This window comes from Heptranchias perlo, chromosome 21 (assembly GCF_035084215.1).
Source record: "Heptranchias perlo isolate sHepPer1 chromosome 21, sHepPer1.hap1, whole genome shotgun sequence".
Taxonomy (NCBI): domain Eukaryota; kingdom Metazoa; phylum Chordata; class Chondrichthyes; order Hexanchiformes; family Hexanchidae; genus Heptranchias; species Heptranchias perlo.
In genome coordinates this window covers 37,674,822-37,693,642 of record NC_090345.1, presented here as the reverse complement: position 1 = coordinate 37,693,642, position 18,821 = coordinate 37,674,822, and the positions used below count along the sequence as shown (strand labels likewise).

General features: G+C 42.4%; 1 protein-coding gene across 2 annotated transcripts in view; it reads right to left on the bottom strand.

The window, feature by feature from the left end:
- The window catches only part of LOC137340148 (pantothenate kinase 1), an 83,338-nt gene that overhangs the window by 8,530 nt on the left and 55,987 nt on the right, over window positions 1-18,821 (bottom strand). For both annotated transcript variants that reach the window (XM_068002489.1, XM_068002490.1), the window contains exons 4-5: window positions 15,069-15,245; window positions 7,292-7,415 (exon numbers count right to left, since the gene is read on the bottom strand). In XM_068002489.1, coding sequence (XP_067858590.1) covers window positions 7,292-7,415; window positions 15,069-15,245 — 301 coding nt within the window. The remainder of the gene's footprint in view (window positions 1-7,291; window positions 7,416-15,068; window positions 15,246-18,821) is intronic.

Below are 18,821 nucleotides of genomic sequence, written 5' to 3'. Positions count from 1 at the left end.
AACACGATTTCCCTTTCATAAAACCATGTTGACTCTGCCTAATCGTGTTATGATTTTCTAAGTGCCCTGTTACCACTTCCTTAATAATGGATTCCAGCATTTTCCCGAAGACCAATGTCAGGCTAACTGGCCTGTAGTTCCCTGATTTCTCTCTCCCTCCTTTCTTGAATAGCGGGGTCACATTTGCTACCTTCCAATCCACTGGGACCGTACTAGAATCGAGGGAATTTTGGAAGATCATAACCAATGCATCCACTATCTCTGCAGCCACCTCTTTAAGAACTCTCGAATGTAGGCCATCAGGCCCAAAGGATTTATCAGCTTTTAGTCCCATTAGTTTCTCAAGTACTTTTTCCTCTATTGATATTAATTACTTTAAGTTCCTCACTCTCATTAGACCCTTGGTTCCCCACTATTTCTGGTATGTTCTTTGTGTCTTCTACTGTGAAGACAGATGCAAAATATTTGTTTAATGCACCTGCCATTTCCTGATTCCCCATTATAATTTCTCCTGTCTCAGCCTCTAAGGGACGAACGTTTACTTTTGCTACTCTCTTCCTTTTTACATTCTTGTAGAAGCTCTTACAATCTGTTTTTATATTCTTGCTAGTTTACTTTCATATTCTATTTTTTCTCTTTTTATCAATTTTTTGGTTGTCCTTTGCTGGTTTCTAAAACTCTCCCAATCCTCAGGCTTACTACTCTTCTTGGCAACATTACAGGCCTCTTCTTTTTATCTAATACTATCCTTAACTTCTTTAGTTAGCCATGGGTGGATCACTTTTTCCGTGGAGTTTTTATTTCTCAATGGAATGTATATTTGTTAAGAATATTGAAATATTTCTTTAAATGTTTGCCATTACTTTTCAACCATCATACCCTTTAATTTAATTTCCCAATCTACCTTAGCCAACTCGCCCCTCACACCTATGTAATTGGTTTTATTTAAGTTTAAGGCTCTAGTTTCTGACTTAAGTACGTCACTCTCAAATTCAATGTGAAATTCTATCATATTATGATCACTCTTCCCCAGAGGATCTCTTACTGTGAGATTACTAATTAACCCTGACTTATTACATAGTACAAGATCTAAAATAGCCTGTTCACTGGTTGGTTCCATGACATACTACTCTAGGAAACCGTCTCAAATGCATTTCACGAACTCGTCCCCCAAACTACCTTTGCCAATTTGATTTGCCGGAGATCTGCGGGATCGGTCCACGGCAGTCAGCTAAGTGTTGAGGGTGTAAAGTGGGTGAGTAAGCAATCGGGGGAGGAGGGCAAAGCCAGGGCAATGGAGGTCCAAGGTTTCCTTGTGGGTCAGGAGGAGCTGGCCCACTAGGAAACCTAAAACACTTTAAAAAAAAAAAATTAACGCCTCAGCTGCTTCTGTCCCATGATCCCCCTCCACAGGTTTGGCCTGACGGGGAAGACGTCACTGCTCCACCACTCAGACCCCTTACTTAAATTGCAGTCGGGTCCCACTGCCTTCCTGCAGGTGACCTGCTCAAAAGAGCAGGTTAATATCTGTCAGATCCAGTATAATGTGGATAAATGTGAGATTCTCCACTTTAGTTGTAAAAACAGAAAGGCAGATTATTATCTGAATGGTGATAGATTGGGAAAAGGGGAGGTGCAACGAGACCTGGGTGTCCTTGTACACCAGTCGCTGAAAGCGAGCATTCGGGTGCAGCAAGCAGTTAGGAAGGCGAATGGTATGTTGGCCTTCATTGCAAGAGGATTTGAATACAGGAGCAGGGCTGTCTTACTGCAGTTATACAGGGCCTTGGTGAGACCACATCTGGAGTATTGTGTGCAGTTTTGATCTCCTTATCTGAGGAAGGATGTCCTTGCCATGGAGGGAGTGCAGCGAAGGTTTACCAGATTGATTTCTGGGATCGCAGGACTGACGTATGAGGAGAGATTGGGTCGACTAGGCCTATATTCACTGGCGTTTAGAAGAATGAGAGGTGATCTCATCGAAACATATAAAATTCTAACAGGACTAGACAGACTAGATGCAGGGAGGATGTTCCCGATGGCTGGGGAGTCCAGATCCAGGGGTCACAGTCTCAGGATACGGGGTATGCCATTTAGAACCGAGACGAGGAGAAATTTCTTCACTCAGAGGATGGTGAACCTGTGGAATTCTCTACTACAGAAGGCAGTGAAGGCCAAGTCATTAGATGTATTCAAGAAGGAGATAGATATATTTCTTAATGCTAAAGGGATCAAGGGATATGGGGAAAAAGCGGGAACAGGGTACTGAGTTAAACGATCAGCCATGGTCATTTTGAATGGCGGAGCAGGCCCGAAGGGCTGAATGGCCTACTCTTGCTCCTATTTTCTATGTTTCTATGGACCCGTCGGGTAAGAAGCGGGATAACAGCGGGTAAGTCGCTGCCCTTAATTTAACTGTCCCCCCACCAGTTTGGGGAGGGGAGGTTGTTAAAATCGGGGCCACAATGTCAGGGGGAAAACAGTGCTATCACTGTTTTCAGGTAAACGAACAAGTAATGGAAACACCGTAGAATGCAGAATTCTTGAGACATTCCAGTGTGCTGCGTCAGTCAGTGGGAACGATAGATTTGTTTTGCTCTGCCTGCTACACTGATCCACTGCTGACAAGTGGTAGCAAAGTGAATAGTTTGGGAAGAGAATTCCAGAACACTTGGACAAGTATGAGCTGAAAAGCAAGTCAGCATGGATCTGTAAAGGATAGGTGATATCTGACTAATCTAGTTGAAACTTTTGAGGAGGTCACTAGCAGGGTTGATGGTGGGAGTCTTTTATGGATGTTGTCCATATGGACTTCCAGAAGACATTTGTTGATGCCTATTAGGAGACTGTTCGCAAAACTGAAAGCACATAGAATGGGAGGTAACCCTGTGACATGGGTTGGGAGATAGTGAATGTAGAAAAGCAGGGAAAAATGAATTTACTCTGATTGGCGGGTTGTGAAAAGTGGTGTACCCCAGGGATTTGTCGTGGGGCCTCAACTTTTCACCATATATATATATATATATCTCTCAATGATTGGATGAAGGAATAGAGAGTTGTATATCTAAGTTTGCAGATGGCATTAGGTTAGAAGGCACAGTAAGTTGTGTAGCTGGAAGTTACAAAGGGACATAGGCAGACTAAGTGAGTGGGCAAAACTATGGCAAATGGAGTTCAGTGTGGAGAAGTGTGAGGTCATCCACTTTGGATCAGAGAAAGACAAATCAGAATATTTTCTTAATGGTGAGAGACTAGGAACTGTGGAGGAGCAAAGGGATTTAGGTGTCCATGTACACAATTCACTAAATGCTATTGCACGGGTACAATAAGTAATCAAACAGGCCAATGGGATGCTAGCCTTTATCTCAAGGGGGCTGGAATACAAAGGGAAGTTATGCTTCAGTTGTTACAGAGCCTTGGTCAGAACCACATCTGGAGAACTGTATTCAATTTTGAGCACCATACCTCAGGAAGGATATACTGACCTTTTGCGGGGTGTAATGCAGAATCACTAGAATGATACCAGGGCTTAGAGGGTTAAATTATGAGGACAGGTTGCACAAACTTGGTTTGTATTCCCTTGAGTTTAGAAGGTTGAGGGGTTAACTAATTGAGGTATTTAAAATGGTAAAGGGATTCGATAGGGTAGAGAGAGAAATTATTTTCTCTGCTGGGTGAATTCAGAACAAGGGAGCACAATCTTAAAGTTAGAGTTAGGCCATTCAGGATGGAAATCAGGAAGCACTTTTTCACACAAAGGATGGTGAAAATCTGGAATTTTCTCTCTAAAAACGCTGTTGATGCTGGGTCAATTGAAATTTTCAAGACTGAGATTGATTGATGTTGGTTAGTTAGGGGTAGCTGGGGATATGGAGCAAAGGTGGGCTAATGGAGTTCGGGTACAGATCAGCCATGAGCTAAATGAATAGCGGAACAGGCTCGAGGGGCTGAATACCCTACTCCTGTTCCTGACAGAGGAATGGGGGGAATGGAGAACAAGCAGTAATCCAGGGTCAGAGGATGGGCTGACCCAGAGATTTACCAGAGCGTGGATCTTTCGTGTAAAACCTGATTTTTGTTTGGCAGGGGGTGGGAAGGAGGAGAGAGAGAGAGAGAAACCACAAACACTTTAAAACTCACCACAAGGTGCTCTGTAGGCTCTGCAACTAGAAATACTGCTAGCAACAAATCCCCCCCACCAGAAACAAATGATATATTTTTCTTTTTCATTCAGTATTCTTGGATTAGCACGCAATGATATTTGTGACCCAGCTGGTGAGACACAGAATCTGCCCCACTTCCCATCCAGGCAAGACTCACTGTTGTTGTTGCTTTCCCCACCGTAGGAAGCAACAGCACGTTGTAGGATAGTGTATAATATAAGAAGAAAAACAGCTTAACAACAGAGAAGTCAGGGTTAATATCTTTGTATTATGAGAATGTATTCTGTGTGATAGAGGCCAACACATGGTTTAGATTAGGTCGTTAGCATTCCGCAAGGGAATGCTGAGTGAGCAGGAGATGTCAGGTTACTGCTATTTAAGAAGCATCAAAGGGGTTGTGTAAGAATTATAGCTAATTTGGAGGCAGCATGTCTACACTTCAGCTGTTATCATTCTGTAAAGGTGTGATGTTTATAGCCATGCAAAACTGTCATATCTTCAACATAGATGACACTTGTATTCCAGCGAGAATGGAGTGCATGTGGTGTGACATTGCCATCTATTGGTGTTTGTAAACAATTTTACAACACCAAGTTATAGTCCAGCAATTTTATTTTAAATTCACAAGCTTTCGGAGGCTTCCTCCTTCCTCAGGTAAATGTACAAGAGCTCCTCGAAGCCTACGCATTTATACATATAGAACAATACATGGTGTTTACAGAATGCCCCTGCAACTGCCCGTTGCCAAGGCAATCACCGTGTTCAGACAGAGAGGTGTCACCTGCAGAACCCCCGAATACACATTCAACAAAAAAACAAACAGGAAAAAAAAGAGAGAGGCAGAAACATCCGGAAGGCAGAGAAAGCCAGCAAATGACCCATTATATTAAAAACAGATAACATTTGTTCGCTGGTGGGGTAACGTGTAGCGTGACATGAACCCAAGATCCCGGTTGAGGCCGTCCTCATGGGTGCGGAACTTGGCTATCAATTTCTGCTCGACGATTTTGCGTTGTCGTGTGTCTCGAAGGCCGCCTTGGAGTACGCTTACCCGAAGGTCGGTGGATGAATGTCCATGACTGCTGAAGTGTTCCCCGACTGGGAGGGAACCCTCCTGTTTGGCGATTGTTGCGCGGTGTCCGTTCATCCGTTGTCGCAGCGTCTGCATGGTCTCGCCAATGTACCATGCTCTGGGGCATCCTTTCCTGCAACGTATGAGATAGACAACGTTGGCCGAGTCACAGGAGTATGAACCATGCACCTGGTGGGTGGTGTCCTCTCGTGTGATGGTGGTATCTGTGTCGATGATCTGGCATGTCTTGCAGAGGTTACCGTGGCAGGGTTGTGTGGTGTCGTGGACGCTGTTCTCTTGAAAGCTAGGTAATTTGCTGCGAACGATGGTCTGTTTGAGGTTGGGTGGCTGTTTAAAGGCGAGTAGTGGAGGTGTGGGGATGGCCATAGCGAGGTGTTTGTCCTCATTGATGACATGTTGAAGGCTGCGGAGAACATGGCGTAGTTTCTCCGCTCCGGGGAAGTACTGGACGACAAAGGGTACTCTGTTGGTTGCGTCCCGTGTTAGTCTCCTGAGGAGGTCTATGCGATTTTTTGCTGTGGCCCGTCGGAACTGTCGATCGATGAGTCGAGCGTCATATCCCGTTCTTACTAGGGCGTCTTTCAGCGTCTGTAGGTGTCCATCGCGTTCCTCCTCGTCTGAGCAGACCCTGTGTATTCGCAGGGCCTGTCCATAGGGGATGGCCTCTTTGACGTGGTTAGGGTGGAAGCTGGAAAAGTGGAGCATCGTGAGGTTGTCCGTGGGCTTGCGGTAGAGTGAGGTGCTGAGGTGCCCGTCTTTGATGGAGATTCGTGTGTCCAAGAAAGAAACTGATTCTGAGGAGTAGTCCATGGTGAGCTTGATGGTGGGATGGAACTTGTTGATGTTATCGTGTATAAATGTGTATAAACGTGTATAAATCGTGTATAAATGATGTTATCGTGTATATATGTATAAATGCGTAGGCTTCGAGGAGCTCTTGTACATTTACCTGAGGAAGGAGGAAGCCTCCGAAAGCTTGTGAATTTAAAATAAAATTGCTGGACTATAACTTGGTGTTGTAAAATTGTTTACAATTGTCAACCCCAGTCCATCACCGGCATCTCCACATCACATCTATTGGTGTAGCAGCATATGACGCAAAGATTAAATAACAACAGTCTCAGAATTAATAGGTTTAGAGCAAGTCATCTGACATTGTCCACATATGTGTATAAATAGGCTCGCTTTCAGTAATTCTTTGCTGAGAACTCGGCTGGATTGGTTAGTAGTTCGCAGACCCCGCTGGATATCCTACTACAGTAAGTGTATAGTGCGACTTGCTCGCACTTTCTGTCGATATTAATAAAATCAACAAATTGATTTGTCGCTGGCATCCGACCCTATATAATTTGGATTAATCTACTTGGTTGATCGAACACATGTTTCTGCACTTTGAACTGAACTGAATCAGTGCTTTGGACCTGCATTTCTAACCTGGCTCCCCTCAAACAGTCAGCACTCGTGCAGACAGCACAACTCACTACAGGTTTGGTCCTGATGTGATGTCTCTTGGAAGATGAAGCCTGACACGGGGTTTGTAACTGGGACAAATCTGCCCTGGAATCCTGGATGACAGATATTACAACTTTTCATAACGACCTCATAGGCCCCCTCAGATTTCCTCACAGATCCCAGTTTGAAAACGTGTCTAGTAACAAAAAGTATCAAAGTGAATGTTACAGTTATGTTTCCTGAATGTCAACAATATGCAAAAAGTAACATTACAGTCTATTTCTGATCAGTCAATTCTTTTGGTGCTGAATAATTTGAATTATGCGATATTTTGAATTAAGCAATTTAAATAACACAGCAAAGTGTGAATTTTAGTGCCAATGAAAAAATGGAATTAGCAGGCAATTTGAATGCAACAACTCTGAATTACAAAATAGACTGTATTTTAGATTGCTACCATTCAGGCTTTATTCTTTTAATCAGTGCCCGCTGATGTACATATAACCGAGTAAAGAGACTGAATTTACTGCAACTGACACAAATAATGCAACCAAGCAACAAAATCATTTCTAAAAACAAATACCTCGTTCAGTGCGCACATTCGAGCTATGGATCCAATGTTGTTTGTGATAGTGACCAGTGTCGCTCTAGCCAAGTCCTCCTTACTAATGGAATCTCGCTTCTCCTTACTCATCATGTGTCCAAAGCTGCATGAATTTAAAAAAAAATAAGTTATGACCAAAGACCTAAGAATAAATCTTCTAATTATTTCTGGTTGCTCTCCATTTAAAATGTTTCTCAAACTTTGATTTAATAATCTGCCCGCACGGTTTATTTTTAGGTTTTAAAAAACTATGTTGTCCACCTGTTCCTCATGTCTTCGAATCAAAGTCAGGTTATTCACAGATAAAGCAAACTACTCCCAGAAGCTGGACAGTGTAATTATAATGGAAATGAAGGGATAGTTCATAGATCATGTGAATACCAATACATAGTACGAGTCCCATTTAGACTGTTACCCAGCCCATTTCCAAACATTTATATTAAATCCAGTTAGAATCAATGTCATGGTTATACTGTACCTCTGAGGTTGGATCTGTCCTAAAATCAAACTAGTTTTGCAATGCATTCATCACCAACTCTCAGAATCATAGACAGAATATTACAATACATTAATGTCTGGTGTTTTCCTCCACAGGAACATCGGAATATTAGGAACAGGAGTAGGCCATTCAGCCCCTCGAGCTCCACTATGCAAATAATTTTTTTCTAATTCTTTTTATGATTATCTTAAACTTGTGCACTTCTTGTCAATTGACCAGTGGAAACGTGTCACTTCTTAACTCCTAACCTTTTGTAAACTTGAAGGTCTTCATCAGGTTGCCCCTTAACATCTCAGTTCTAATGAAAAAAGCCCCAATGTCTTAAATCTCTCTTCATCCCTGGTAACACTCTAGTGAATCTACACTGCACTTTTTCCATTGCTTTTATATCTTTCCTTATAATGAGGTGCTTAAAACTCAGGCCTGCAAATTACTACGGTCTTGTACAAATTCTTATACCTCCTTGCTTTTGTATTCTATAATTCTGGTCACCCTATTATAGAAAGGATATTATTAAACTAGAAAGAGTGCAGAAAAGATTTACTAGGATGCTACCGGGACTTGATGGTTTGACTTATAGGGAGAGGTTGGATAGACTGAGACTTTTTTCCCTGGAGAGTAGGAGGTTAAGGGGTGATCTTATAGAAGTCTATAAAATAATGAGGGGCATAGATAAGGTAGATAGTCAAAATCTTTTCCCAAAGGTAGGGGAGTCTATAACGAGGGGGCATAGATTTAAGGTGAGAGGGGAGAGATACAAAAGGGTCCAGAGGGGCAATTTTTTCACTCAAAGGGTGGTGAGTGTCTGGAACGAGCTGCCAGAGGCAGTAGTAGAGGCGGGTACAATTTTGTCTTTTAAAAAGCATTTGGATAGTTACATGGGTAAGATGGGTATAGAGGGATATGGGCCAAGTGCAGGCAACTGGGACTAGCTTAGTGGTATAAACTGGGCGACATGGACATGTTGGGCCGAATGGCCTGTTTCCATGTTGTAAACTTCTATGACTCTATAACTCTAGATACAAGACCAAGGATTCCATTCGCTTCTTTTAAGGGGCTTATCTACTTGTGCTTTTACCTGGAATGACCTATCTAACTGCACACCAAGGTCTCTCTGCTCCTCTACTCAACTTAAAATCTTACTATTTAAGGTGTATTTCCTTGCCCTATTCTTACTTCCAAAATGTTTTACTTTGCATTTTCTACATATTGCATCTATTACTTATCTGGCCATCCTCCTAGTTTATTGATTGCCCTTCTGGAATCTTTCACAAGCCACAACTTTCCATTCCCCCTTCCCCCAAATATAATGTCATCAGCAGATTTTGATATTGTTCCCTCAATTCCAAAGTCTAGATCATTTATATTTTTTGGTAAATAAGAGCAGCCCCAACACAGAATTCTGTGGAACACAACTCAACACATCTTTCTAGTCTAACTTCCTTTTACCCGTGCTCTTTATTTTCTGCTCTCCAACTACCTCTCTATCCATATGGCCACATTCCCCTTAATTCCACGTGCCACTATCATTGGAATAAGTCTCTCATGCGTTACCATATCAAATGCTTTTTGAAAATCCATACAAACCATATCCGCTGCATTTCTTTTATCTTCTCTGTTATTTCTTCAAAAAATTCTATCAGGTTGGTCAAGCAATCAATGATAACCGGCCCCAATTAATTCATGGTTCTCCAAGTGCTTAGTAACTTCATCCTGTATTATAGACTCTAATAACTTATCCTGAAAGGTGGCAAATGTCCTTTTCAAAAAAGGACATAGGCCACCTTTCAGTTCTCTGGCACAACTGTCCTTTCTATAGAATTCTGGAAAATTGCAGTCAGATCCTCCGCTATATCATTCCTAGCTTCTCTCAGGATCCTCAGTTATAAACTATAAGGGCCCAGTGATTTATCTACCTTAAGTTAGAGTGACGTCTTTAGTAGCATCTGCCTTTTAACAATAACTTCCACGAACCTTCAACACTCACCTCTCTTGGTTCTACAATCTCAATATCCACCTCCTTTGTGAAAACTAGGTACTTATTTAGTATCTCTGCCATTCCCTCACTCTCCACTACAAGCTTACTTCCTTCATCTCTTAGCAGCCCTATCCATACCTTGGCTATCTCTTGCTACTAATGTTCCTATAGAAAACTTTTTCATTGCCTTTTATACCAACTTTCTCTCACACTGCCCCATAGCTTTTCTAATCTCCCTTTTGTAGTTTCCAATATTCTGTATATATGTTCTGGCTTTCTTGTTTACTATCTATCCTCTGCCAGTGTTAAATGCTTCTTTTCCTAGTTTCAAATTAGATCTAATCTCCCTATTTCTCTATGAAACTCTAATCCTCAATACACTAACTTTTTTCCTTACTGGAATTAACTTGATTTGTACTTTTTTGATCAGTGTTTCCCACTGCTGACCTATGTTTATATTTTTGCCAATTTTAAAATTGCCATTTTAAACAGAATTGCATGTGAAATTAAGCACCACAAAATTTTCTAAAGCTTGGTGAAAGCCAGTAATAGAATTCCAGAAGTTTCAATAATAATCCAGATTATAGAATCCCACCACCTTTCCAGGGCAACTCGGGATGGGTGAAAAATACTGGCCTTGCCAGCCATGCCCACTTCCGGAGAATGAATTTTAAAAAAACTACAGGGTACGTCACACAAGGAAGACAGCAGTGACTGAGCTTTGTGCAATGTTGCACAACTGTCTGACCAGCTGCATATGTATCATGGCATTAGTGTGTGGGACGCTTAATCAATATCAGAACACATGGCATTACTGTACAAGAGAATTTATACTGTTACCTTTCCTGTATATATAAAGCAATAGTCAAATCATGGCTCCAAAAGGAATAAAGTGCCGAAAAACACAGTACTGTATTGGTAAACTCCCCATGAATTAAGATATGCCTTAAACAAAATACAGAAGCAGACGTGCAGACAGGTGAAAGCAGCAGGTAAAGTGAAGAGGCAGTACCAGGAGCTGATGAGAATCTTAACTAAACAAACTGGAGGAATTTGAGTAGAACCGCAGCAACCCAAACACATATCAGAAAATTTGGCAGCAGGACCAAAATAACCAAAAATGGTAAAGACACCTTTCGATAGCAGACAGATGTAGAAAACAGCAGTCGTAACAGAGAATAGCAATACCATCTAACCACCACTTTAAAAGAATGGGTAATGACTGGAGACATGTGGAAGGAGTATCAGTGGGAGAGCGTTTTAGTGGTAGTGATCATAATTCAGTTAGATTTAACATAGTTATGGAAAAGGACAGAGATAGAACAGGAGTAAAAGTTCTAAATTGGGGAAAGGCCAATTTTACTAAGCTGAGAAGTGATTTAGCAAAAGTGGACTGGAAACAGCTACTCAGAGCAGTGGGAGGCATTCAAGGGGGAGATTAAAGGGGTTCAGAGTAAACATGTTACCATAAAGAAAAAAGGGTGGGACTGCCAAATCTAGAGCCCCCAGGATGACAAGGAGCATGCAGGATAAGATATGCAAAGAAGGGAAGCTTATATCAGACACCTAGTGCTCAATACTGCAGAAAGCCTAGAGGAATAAAGCAAGTGCAGAGGTGAAATTAAAAAGGAAATTAGGAAAGCAAAGAGAGGGCATGAAAAAGTTCTGGCAAGTAAAATTAAGGAAAACCCAAAAATGTTTTACCAATACATGAAGAGCAAGAGGATAACTAAGGAAAGAGTAGGGCCTATTAGAGACCAAAACAGTAACCTATGTGTGGAGGCAGAAGATGTGCATCTGGTTCTGAACCAATACTTTGCATCTGTCTTCACAAAAGGGGGCAATGCAGAAATTGTGGTTAAGGAGAACGAGTGTGAAATATTGGATGGGATAAACATAGAGAAAGAGGAAGAAAGATAAAGGGTTTAGCATCTTTGAAAGTAGATAAATCACCAGGCCCGGATGAAATGTATCCCAGGCTGTTAAGAGAAGCAAGGGAGGAAATATTAGAGGCTCTGACCATCATTTTCCAATCCTCCTTGGCTACAGGCGTGGTGTTGGAGGATTGGAGAACTGCTAACGTTGTACCGTTACTTAAAAAGGGAGAAAGAGATAGACCGAGTAATTATAGGTCAGTCAGTCTAACCTCGGTGGTGGGCAAATTATTGGAATCAATTCTGAGGGACAGCAAAAATAGTCATTTAGAAAGGCACGGGTTAATCAAGGACAGTCAGCATGGATTTGTTAAAGGAACGTCGTATCTGACTAACTTGACTGAATTTTTTGAGCAGGTAACAAGGAGGGTCGATGAGGATAACACATTTGATGTAGTGTACACGGATTTTAGCAAGGCTTTTGACAAGGTCCCACATGGCAGACTGGTCAAAAAAGTAAAAGCTCTTGGGATCCAAGGGCAAGTTGCTAGTTGGATCCAAAATTGGTTCAGTGGCAGGGAGCAAAGGGTAATGGTTGACGGGTGTTTTTGCGACTGGAAGACTATTTCCAGTGGGGTGTCGCAAGGCTCAGGACTAGGTCCCTTGCTTTTTGTGGTATATATTAATGATCTGGACTTGAATTGGGGGGCTTGATCAAGAAGTTTGCAGATGATACAAGAATTGGCCCTGTGGTTAATAGTGAAGAGGAAAGCTGTAGGCTTCAGGAAGATATCAATAGACTGGTGAGGTGGGCAGAAAAGTGGCAAATGGAATTCAATCCGGAGAAGTCTGAGGTAATGCATTTGGGGGAGGCAAACAAGATAAGGGAGTACACAATAAATGGGAGGATAATGAGTTGTAGAGAAACAAAGGGACCTTGGAGTGCATGTCCACAGATCCCTGAAGGTAACAGGACAGGTAGATAAGGCGGTTAAAAAGGCATATGAGTTACCTTCCTTTATTAGCCGAAGCATAGAATATAAGAGGAGGGAGGTTATGCTAGAACTGTATAAAACATTGGTTAGGCCACAATTTGAATACTGCATACAGTTCTGGTCACCACATTACAGGAAAGATGTGATTGCACTAGAGAGGGTACAGAGGAGATTTATGAGGATGTTGCCAGGGCTGGAGAATTTTAACTATGAGAAAAGATTGGATAGGCTGGGGTTGTTTTCTCTGGAACAGAGGAGGCTGAGGGGAGATTTAATTGAGGTATATAAAATGATGATGGGACTAGATTGAGTGGATAGGAAGGACCTATTTCCCTGAGCAGAGGGGTCAATGACCAGGGGGGCATAGATTTAAAGTAATTGGTAGAAGGATTAGAGGGGAGCAGAGGGAGAATCTTTTTTTCACCCAGAGGGTGGTGGAGTTCTGGAACTCACTGCCTGAGAGGGTGGAAGAGGTAGAATCCCTCAACTCATTTAAAAAGTACTTGGATGTGCACTTGAAGTGCTGTAATGTACAAGGCTACGGACCAAGTGCTCGAAAGTAGGATTAAGCTGGATAGCTCTTCTTCGGCTGGCACAGACACAGAGGCTTCTGTGCCGTAACTTTCTATGACTCTATGTAACACAGTTAAAGATACAGTCAATATTTTTCTTAACTGCTTATAGTAACAATCAGGGACCAAATCCCAAACCCCGACCTCTACCACCTAGAAGAATAAGGGCGGCAGCAGCAGCATGGGGACATAATCACTTGCAAGATCCCCTCTAAGTCACACGCCATCTCGACTTGGACATATATCAATGTTTCTTCACTGTCGCAGATTCCACGTCCTGGAACTTCCTATCTATCAGCATTGTGGGAGCACCTTCATCACATGGACTGCAGTGGTTCAAGAATGCAGACCACCACCTTCTCAAGGATAACAGGAGCTGAGCAATAAATGCCAGCCTTGCTAGCGACGTCCACATCCCGAGAATGAATTTTTAAAAATGTTAAAAATCAAAGAAAATGATTTAGTTTCTCTTTGCAATGACGAGTATTGCAAATGAGATAAATCAGAAGAAAATGCACCTTTTTAATCTGGCTTTGTTTATTCCAAACTTTGTAGGTACTGAGGGAGTCAACAGTTAAACTTGCAGCAACCTGCCTCTCATCACTAGCTGTAATCCAACCAGTATCAATGGGTTCTGCATAATTGTGTTCAGAAAACAAACAAAAAGTAGCTTTAAAAGAAACTGGAATAAAACACACTCAGTGGCCCAGAATTTGCTGCCAAAATAATGGCGTGTTTAATGATGCTCACCATTGTTTAAGTGTAAATCGTCCAGCAACTTGTGGCGAGGAAGAGATACCCCGTGAATTGCGAATCACCACAAATCGCTGGACAATCTGTGCCGCTCCGCTGTTAGCTTCGCGTAAAATGGCATCTCTTCCTTACCCTCCCCGTGATTTTCATGAAGTTGCAGCATTTGCACATTAATTTGCCATAGAAAGTTAGGGCTGCACCTTAACAGTGTAAGTACCCTTTTAATGAGGAGATTTATGTTCCTGCAATGCCACTCAACCTCTCCAGCCCAGAAAGGGAACAATTTAAACTGCGGAGTCTCACTCCTGCAGGTAGTAAATAGTTAAAGAGTTTTGCTTTTCCTTTCTGTCTTTTTTCTCCCTCTCTTAATCCAAACTTTCTTTCCCTTTCTTTCTGTACCTGATTTAATTCTAATTCACCCTCCTACTCCATTGTCCCCGTTTCTTTCTTAATCTTAAAATCTCAATGGTTCAGGAGATTAAACTATTGACCCCACCGTTCACCACGGTCCCAGATGCCCCTCTGTCCTCGCTGCACCGTTATCAGCTCACACTTCCAGCAACTTACAGGGCAAAAATTTTGAGCTGAAGGGTGAGGGAAAAAGGCTAAAATAACGCGGCACTCCACGAGGTGCCCCACTCCAGCAAATTCTGGGCCACTGAATCCGCCAGCACCCAGTGTGCAGTGCGTCAGTCAAGGCACAGCAACGTCCAAAACAGGAAATCTGTCGAGGCCCATTGACTCTGCCTGAATTTTCAGAGAGGCAGAAGGGCAGATGGGCAGGGTCTGTTGGCAGCCATGCTTTCTCCTCCTTGTGGTGAGAAAAGCCAGCAGTTAATAAAGAGGAGGGGAAAGATCTCCCAAGTGTTCGCAAAAGGAGGGGGTCTTAAAAATGTCCCTCAAGCCCCAAATAAAAACTACTGAACACATTCTCAGTAAAGTAGCACTTGCCCTCTCTGGGAATTTGAGGATATCAAGGCAGTGGAGTAGGCTGCATATTATCCCAATCCCAGGCAGTTTCAATGAGACTCGATCAGCACCACCCAATCCCATTTCTGCAAACAGGATGGTCAGCTGGGACTTACCTGGAAGCTACCGCACATCCTAGCAGGCCAAACCGTTCATAGTCTCCTCCGTAGATATCTTTAACTAGTTTATCTACATTCGTGCTGTCTCCTTTCGCTGCCATCTCCAAAGCTTCTTCAAAGGTCTCGCACCCAGTAAGCAGACAACACAGGCCGAGGAAAGTCCCCCCACCAAGACTGAGGAAGGAGAAAAAATGTTAATTGTGAAGCAAATGCAGATAGAAAGCACTCAAGATGATTGTCTTTATTAAATGTGACAACACCCAGATGTCTTATTGTGTACCTTGAGTGAGCTAGTATCTGATAAAAACGTTGCTTTTATATTGAGATAAGCATTTGGGTTGTCCTGATCGCAATATAGCTGGTTAGCTGTACTCACCAAGAAACCAATGTGCGACGGGTCTGGTGCCACAGTGGCACTATTTCCCCGTGTATTTTGGGCAATTGTGAAATGTAAAAATATGTAGATGTAGAAAAGAATAAGTGTACAGGTGCAACATTGCAGTTAGACAACTTATATTAGAATCCCACATATACAATAAATGAGAAAAGTGCACAAAGGTTTCCTCTCCCTTTTCTACCCAGTAGTTGTTGTTTATAAGGATACTGCTCACACCCAATCATCTCTTGAAAACAACTCTATATTCACTAGTCCCAAGATGTAGTTGTGGGTAGCCAGTTTGGCAAATTAAAACGATGACAGTTTGTTTATTTCCCCTCTCTCCTGCATGCTTTGACTCATTGCTAGGGTACGATTCCATAGGCACCGGTTGTCATCAGGTGCCTTCAACCTAAGTGGGCATTATTCATCTGTGAGCCTTGACAGTAAGTGTTGACAGGCTGCTTGGCTGTGGGGGTGACGCAGCTGAGCCCAATCCTGAGCCCAGGTGGAGGGGTCACTTGACAGTGATTAAGAGTGACAATCATAGCCAATCTTCTCCTTGCTCACCCAGGGGTGTTGAAGACAACTATAAATGATAACGCACTCACCTACATTGGCTCCCGATCCTCCAATGCCTCCAATTTAAAATTCTCATCCTTGGGGTGTTTAAATCCCTTCATGGCCAGGCCCCTCCCTATCTTTGAAACCTCTTGCAGCTCTATAATCCTCGGAGAACTCTGCGTTTCTCTGTCTCTGGCCTCCTGTGCATCACCCGTCCCTCTGCCCCACCATTGGTGGTTGTGCTTTCAGCTGCTTGCACCAGACTCTTGAATTCCCCCCAAACCTTTCCACCACCCTCCCCTCCTTTAAGATCGTACTTAAAACCCACCTCTTTGACCAGACTTTTAGTCGCCCCTCTTAATATCTCCTTCTTTGGCTTGGCATATATGTCTGTTTACGCTTCTGTAAAATGCTTTTCTACGTTAGAAGTGTTATATAAGTGAAAGTTGTTGTTGCTGGTGCTGCTGCCCCAGCAGAAATCACAGACCAGGGGTTAAACCGTAGGACCTTGCTGGTCTGTATGACTCAGCTATCAGAGGAACATACAAACATACAACAGTTTAACATATAGATCAACGGAGCAGTAGTAGGGCACATACAGAAACAACTTTGGATTGGGGGGGGGGGGTGGCGGGTGTGAGGGAATGCTCAAATCCATTTCTAGAAACTTCCTGATGTACATTATCCCGTCCAGTAGCAGGCTTTCCATGCTTCTCATTTCACTGTAATTTTATCAAATAAATACTATATACTCCCATTGTAGGAGTACCTTCACTACATGGACTGCAGCAGTTCAAGAAAATGACTCACCACCTTCAAGGGCAACTAGGAATGGGCAATAAATGCCAGTCTTGCCAGTGACGCCCATATTCCAAGAATAAATAAAAAATACTTATGCTCTGCAACAAAGAATAAATTCTGCACAAGCTGCTTTTTAAAAACAGATAAAGGAAAAAAAGCTTCCAAATTCTATTTGCAGATGTATGTCAGCTGAATTCTAAACTACTTTGAATAATAGTACATTATTCTGCCTGTCTCATTACGGAGAATTCCGTTTAAAAATTTGATTATTCATGGCTTCAACAGAAATGTCAGCAAATCAGTAAGTGAAGTTTTGCAATTGTTGGGCTGTGAATGAAAATCTAATTCCTGTGTTGCTTTGTCAGAGTTGAAATTCTAGAAAATTTGAGGAAACAATAGTTTTAAAATGCAACTTGGAAACCACTAGATGTAAAAAGGAATGAATATTACACTCAAGTAACGAAACAAAAGGTCTATTTGTATTCAATGATAATGGGCTAATTGTGAGAGAGAGCTCTTATTGTAGCGTGTACTTCACACAGTTACTTGTTCAAAATGTCTATGAAGAGAGTGAGAAAGGGCCAGCAGGCCCAGCAATGCTCACCCTGTCCACCAGATGGTGTAACTCTGCGCTTCCCCAATCACTAGTAATACTAACTCCCTGGGCGGGAAAGTCAAGAGATCTGCGGCCAATTTCAGGAAAAACACAGAAATTCCTCCCCAGGTTCATAAAGCAACCAGTCAAGCTCCAGGAGGCCTTGATGTCACTGGGCCGACTTAATTAATTTGTTATCCAGTAACATCCAACAGGACAAATGTCTTATCACAATTCATCAGAATAAATATTTGCACCATGATTGAGGGCAGTGTTCCAAGTCAAAACTCAAGCTGAGCACAAGAAGTCAGAGGTCATAGTTCCCCCGGCCTCAGAGGCCCCGTTGGTAAATTAACTGGCAGGTGTACTAATGACCCTTATAGACCATGTGGGGGGGGGGGGGGGGGGGGTGGAAGGTGACGAGGAGGTCACAGTGTTTGTGCAAGCTGTGAAATACTTACCACAAGTTTCTTAATGGTTACACAACTTTCTGGTAAGTTTTGCACTAAACCTCACTTACCCTAAGCACAATAATTGGCAAGTAATACCCATCGTTTGTTTTGTTAACATATAAATCGGTAGAAATGTTAATATATATTTGCCACAGTAACTATTGCCACGGATAATAGGATACTCAAAAAAAAATGGAATAGCCTTTAATTCCCACTAGATTCGTCCCACAACCAACACCACCAAAAATACATTAACTGGTTCATTTGCTGTGCGCAAACTGGTTGCCATGTTTGCCTACATAACAGTGACTTGACTAAAAGTAACGCATTGGTTGTAAAATACATTAGCATGTCCTGAAGACATGATAAAGTGCCAGATAAATACAAATTATTTCTTTCTTTCAAACATCTGAAACAAGTAAAATCCCAGAATAATCACAAAATGAGAGGAACCATTGCTCCTTCTCACGTTTCCCTTTCACTTACTCTCCACACATCTATGCTACAATGACACACACTTCTTGCTGACCAGCTCCATTCACTCACTACCTCCTACTTCCCCACGTAAAGTCTCTCTTTAGAGCTGTGGTGGACGGGTGCGTTGATGGAGAAGACCCTGAGTTGTTTGTGAGAAGTGAACTGGCTGACACTTGATGTGGAGATGCCGGTGATGGACTGGGGTTGACAATTGTAAACAATTTTACAACACCAAGTTATAGTCCAGCAATTTTATTTTAAATTCACAAGCTTTCGGAGGCTTCCTCCTTCCTCAGGTGAACGTTTGTTGGAACGTTCCAACAACATTCACCTGAGGAAGGAGGAAGCCTCCGAAAGCTTGTGAATTTAAAATAAAATTGCTGGACTATAACTTGGTGTTGTAAAATTGTTTACAATTGGCTGACACTTGTGAGGTGTTTGCACTGAAACCGAAGAAGAGACTGCACTCTGCCTCGCCACCCACG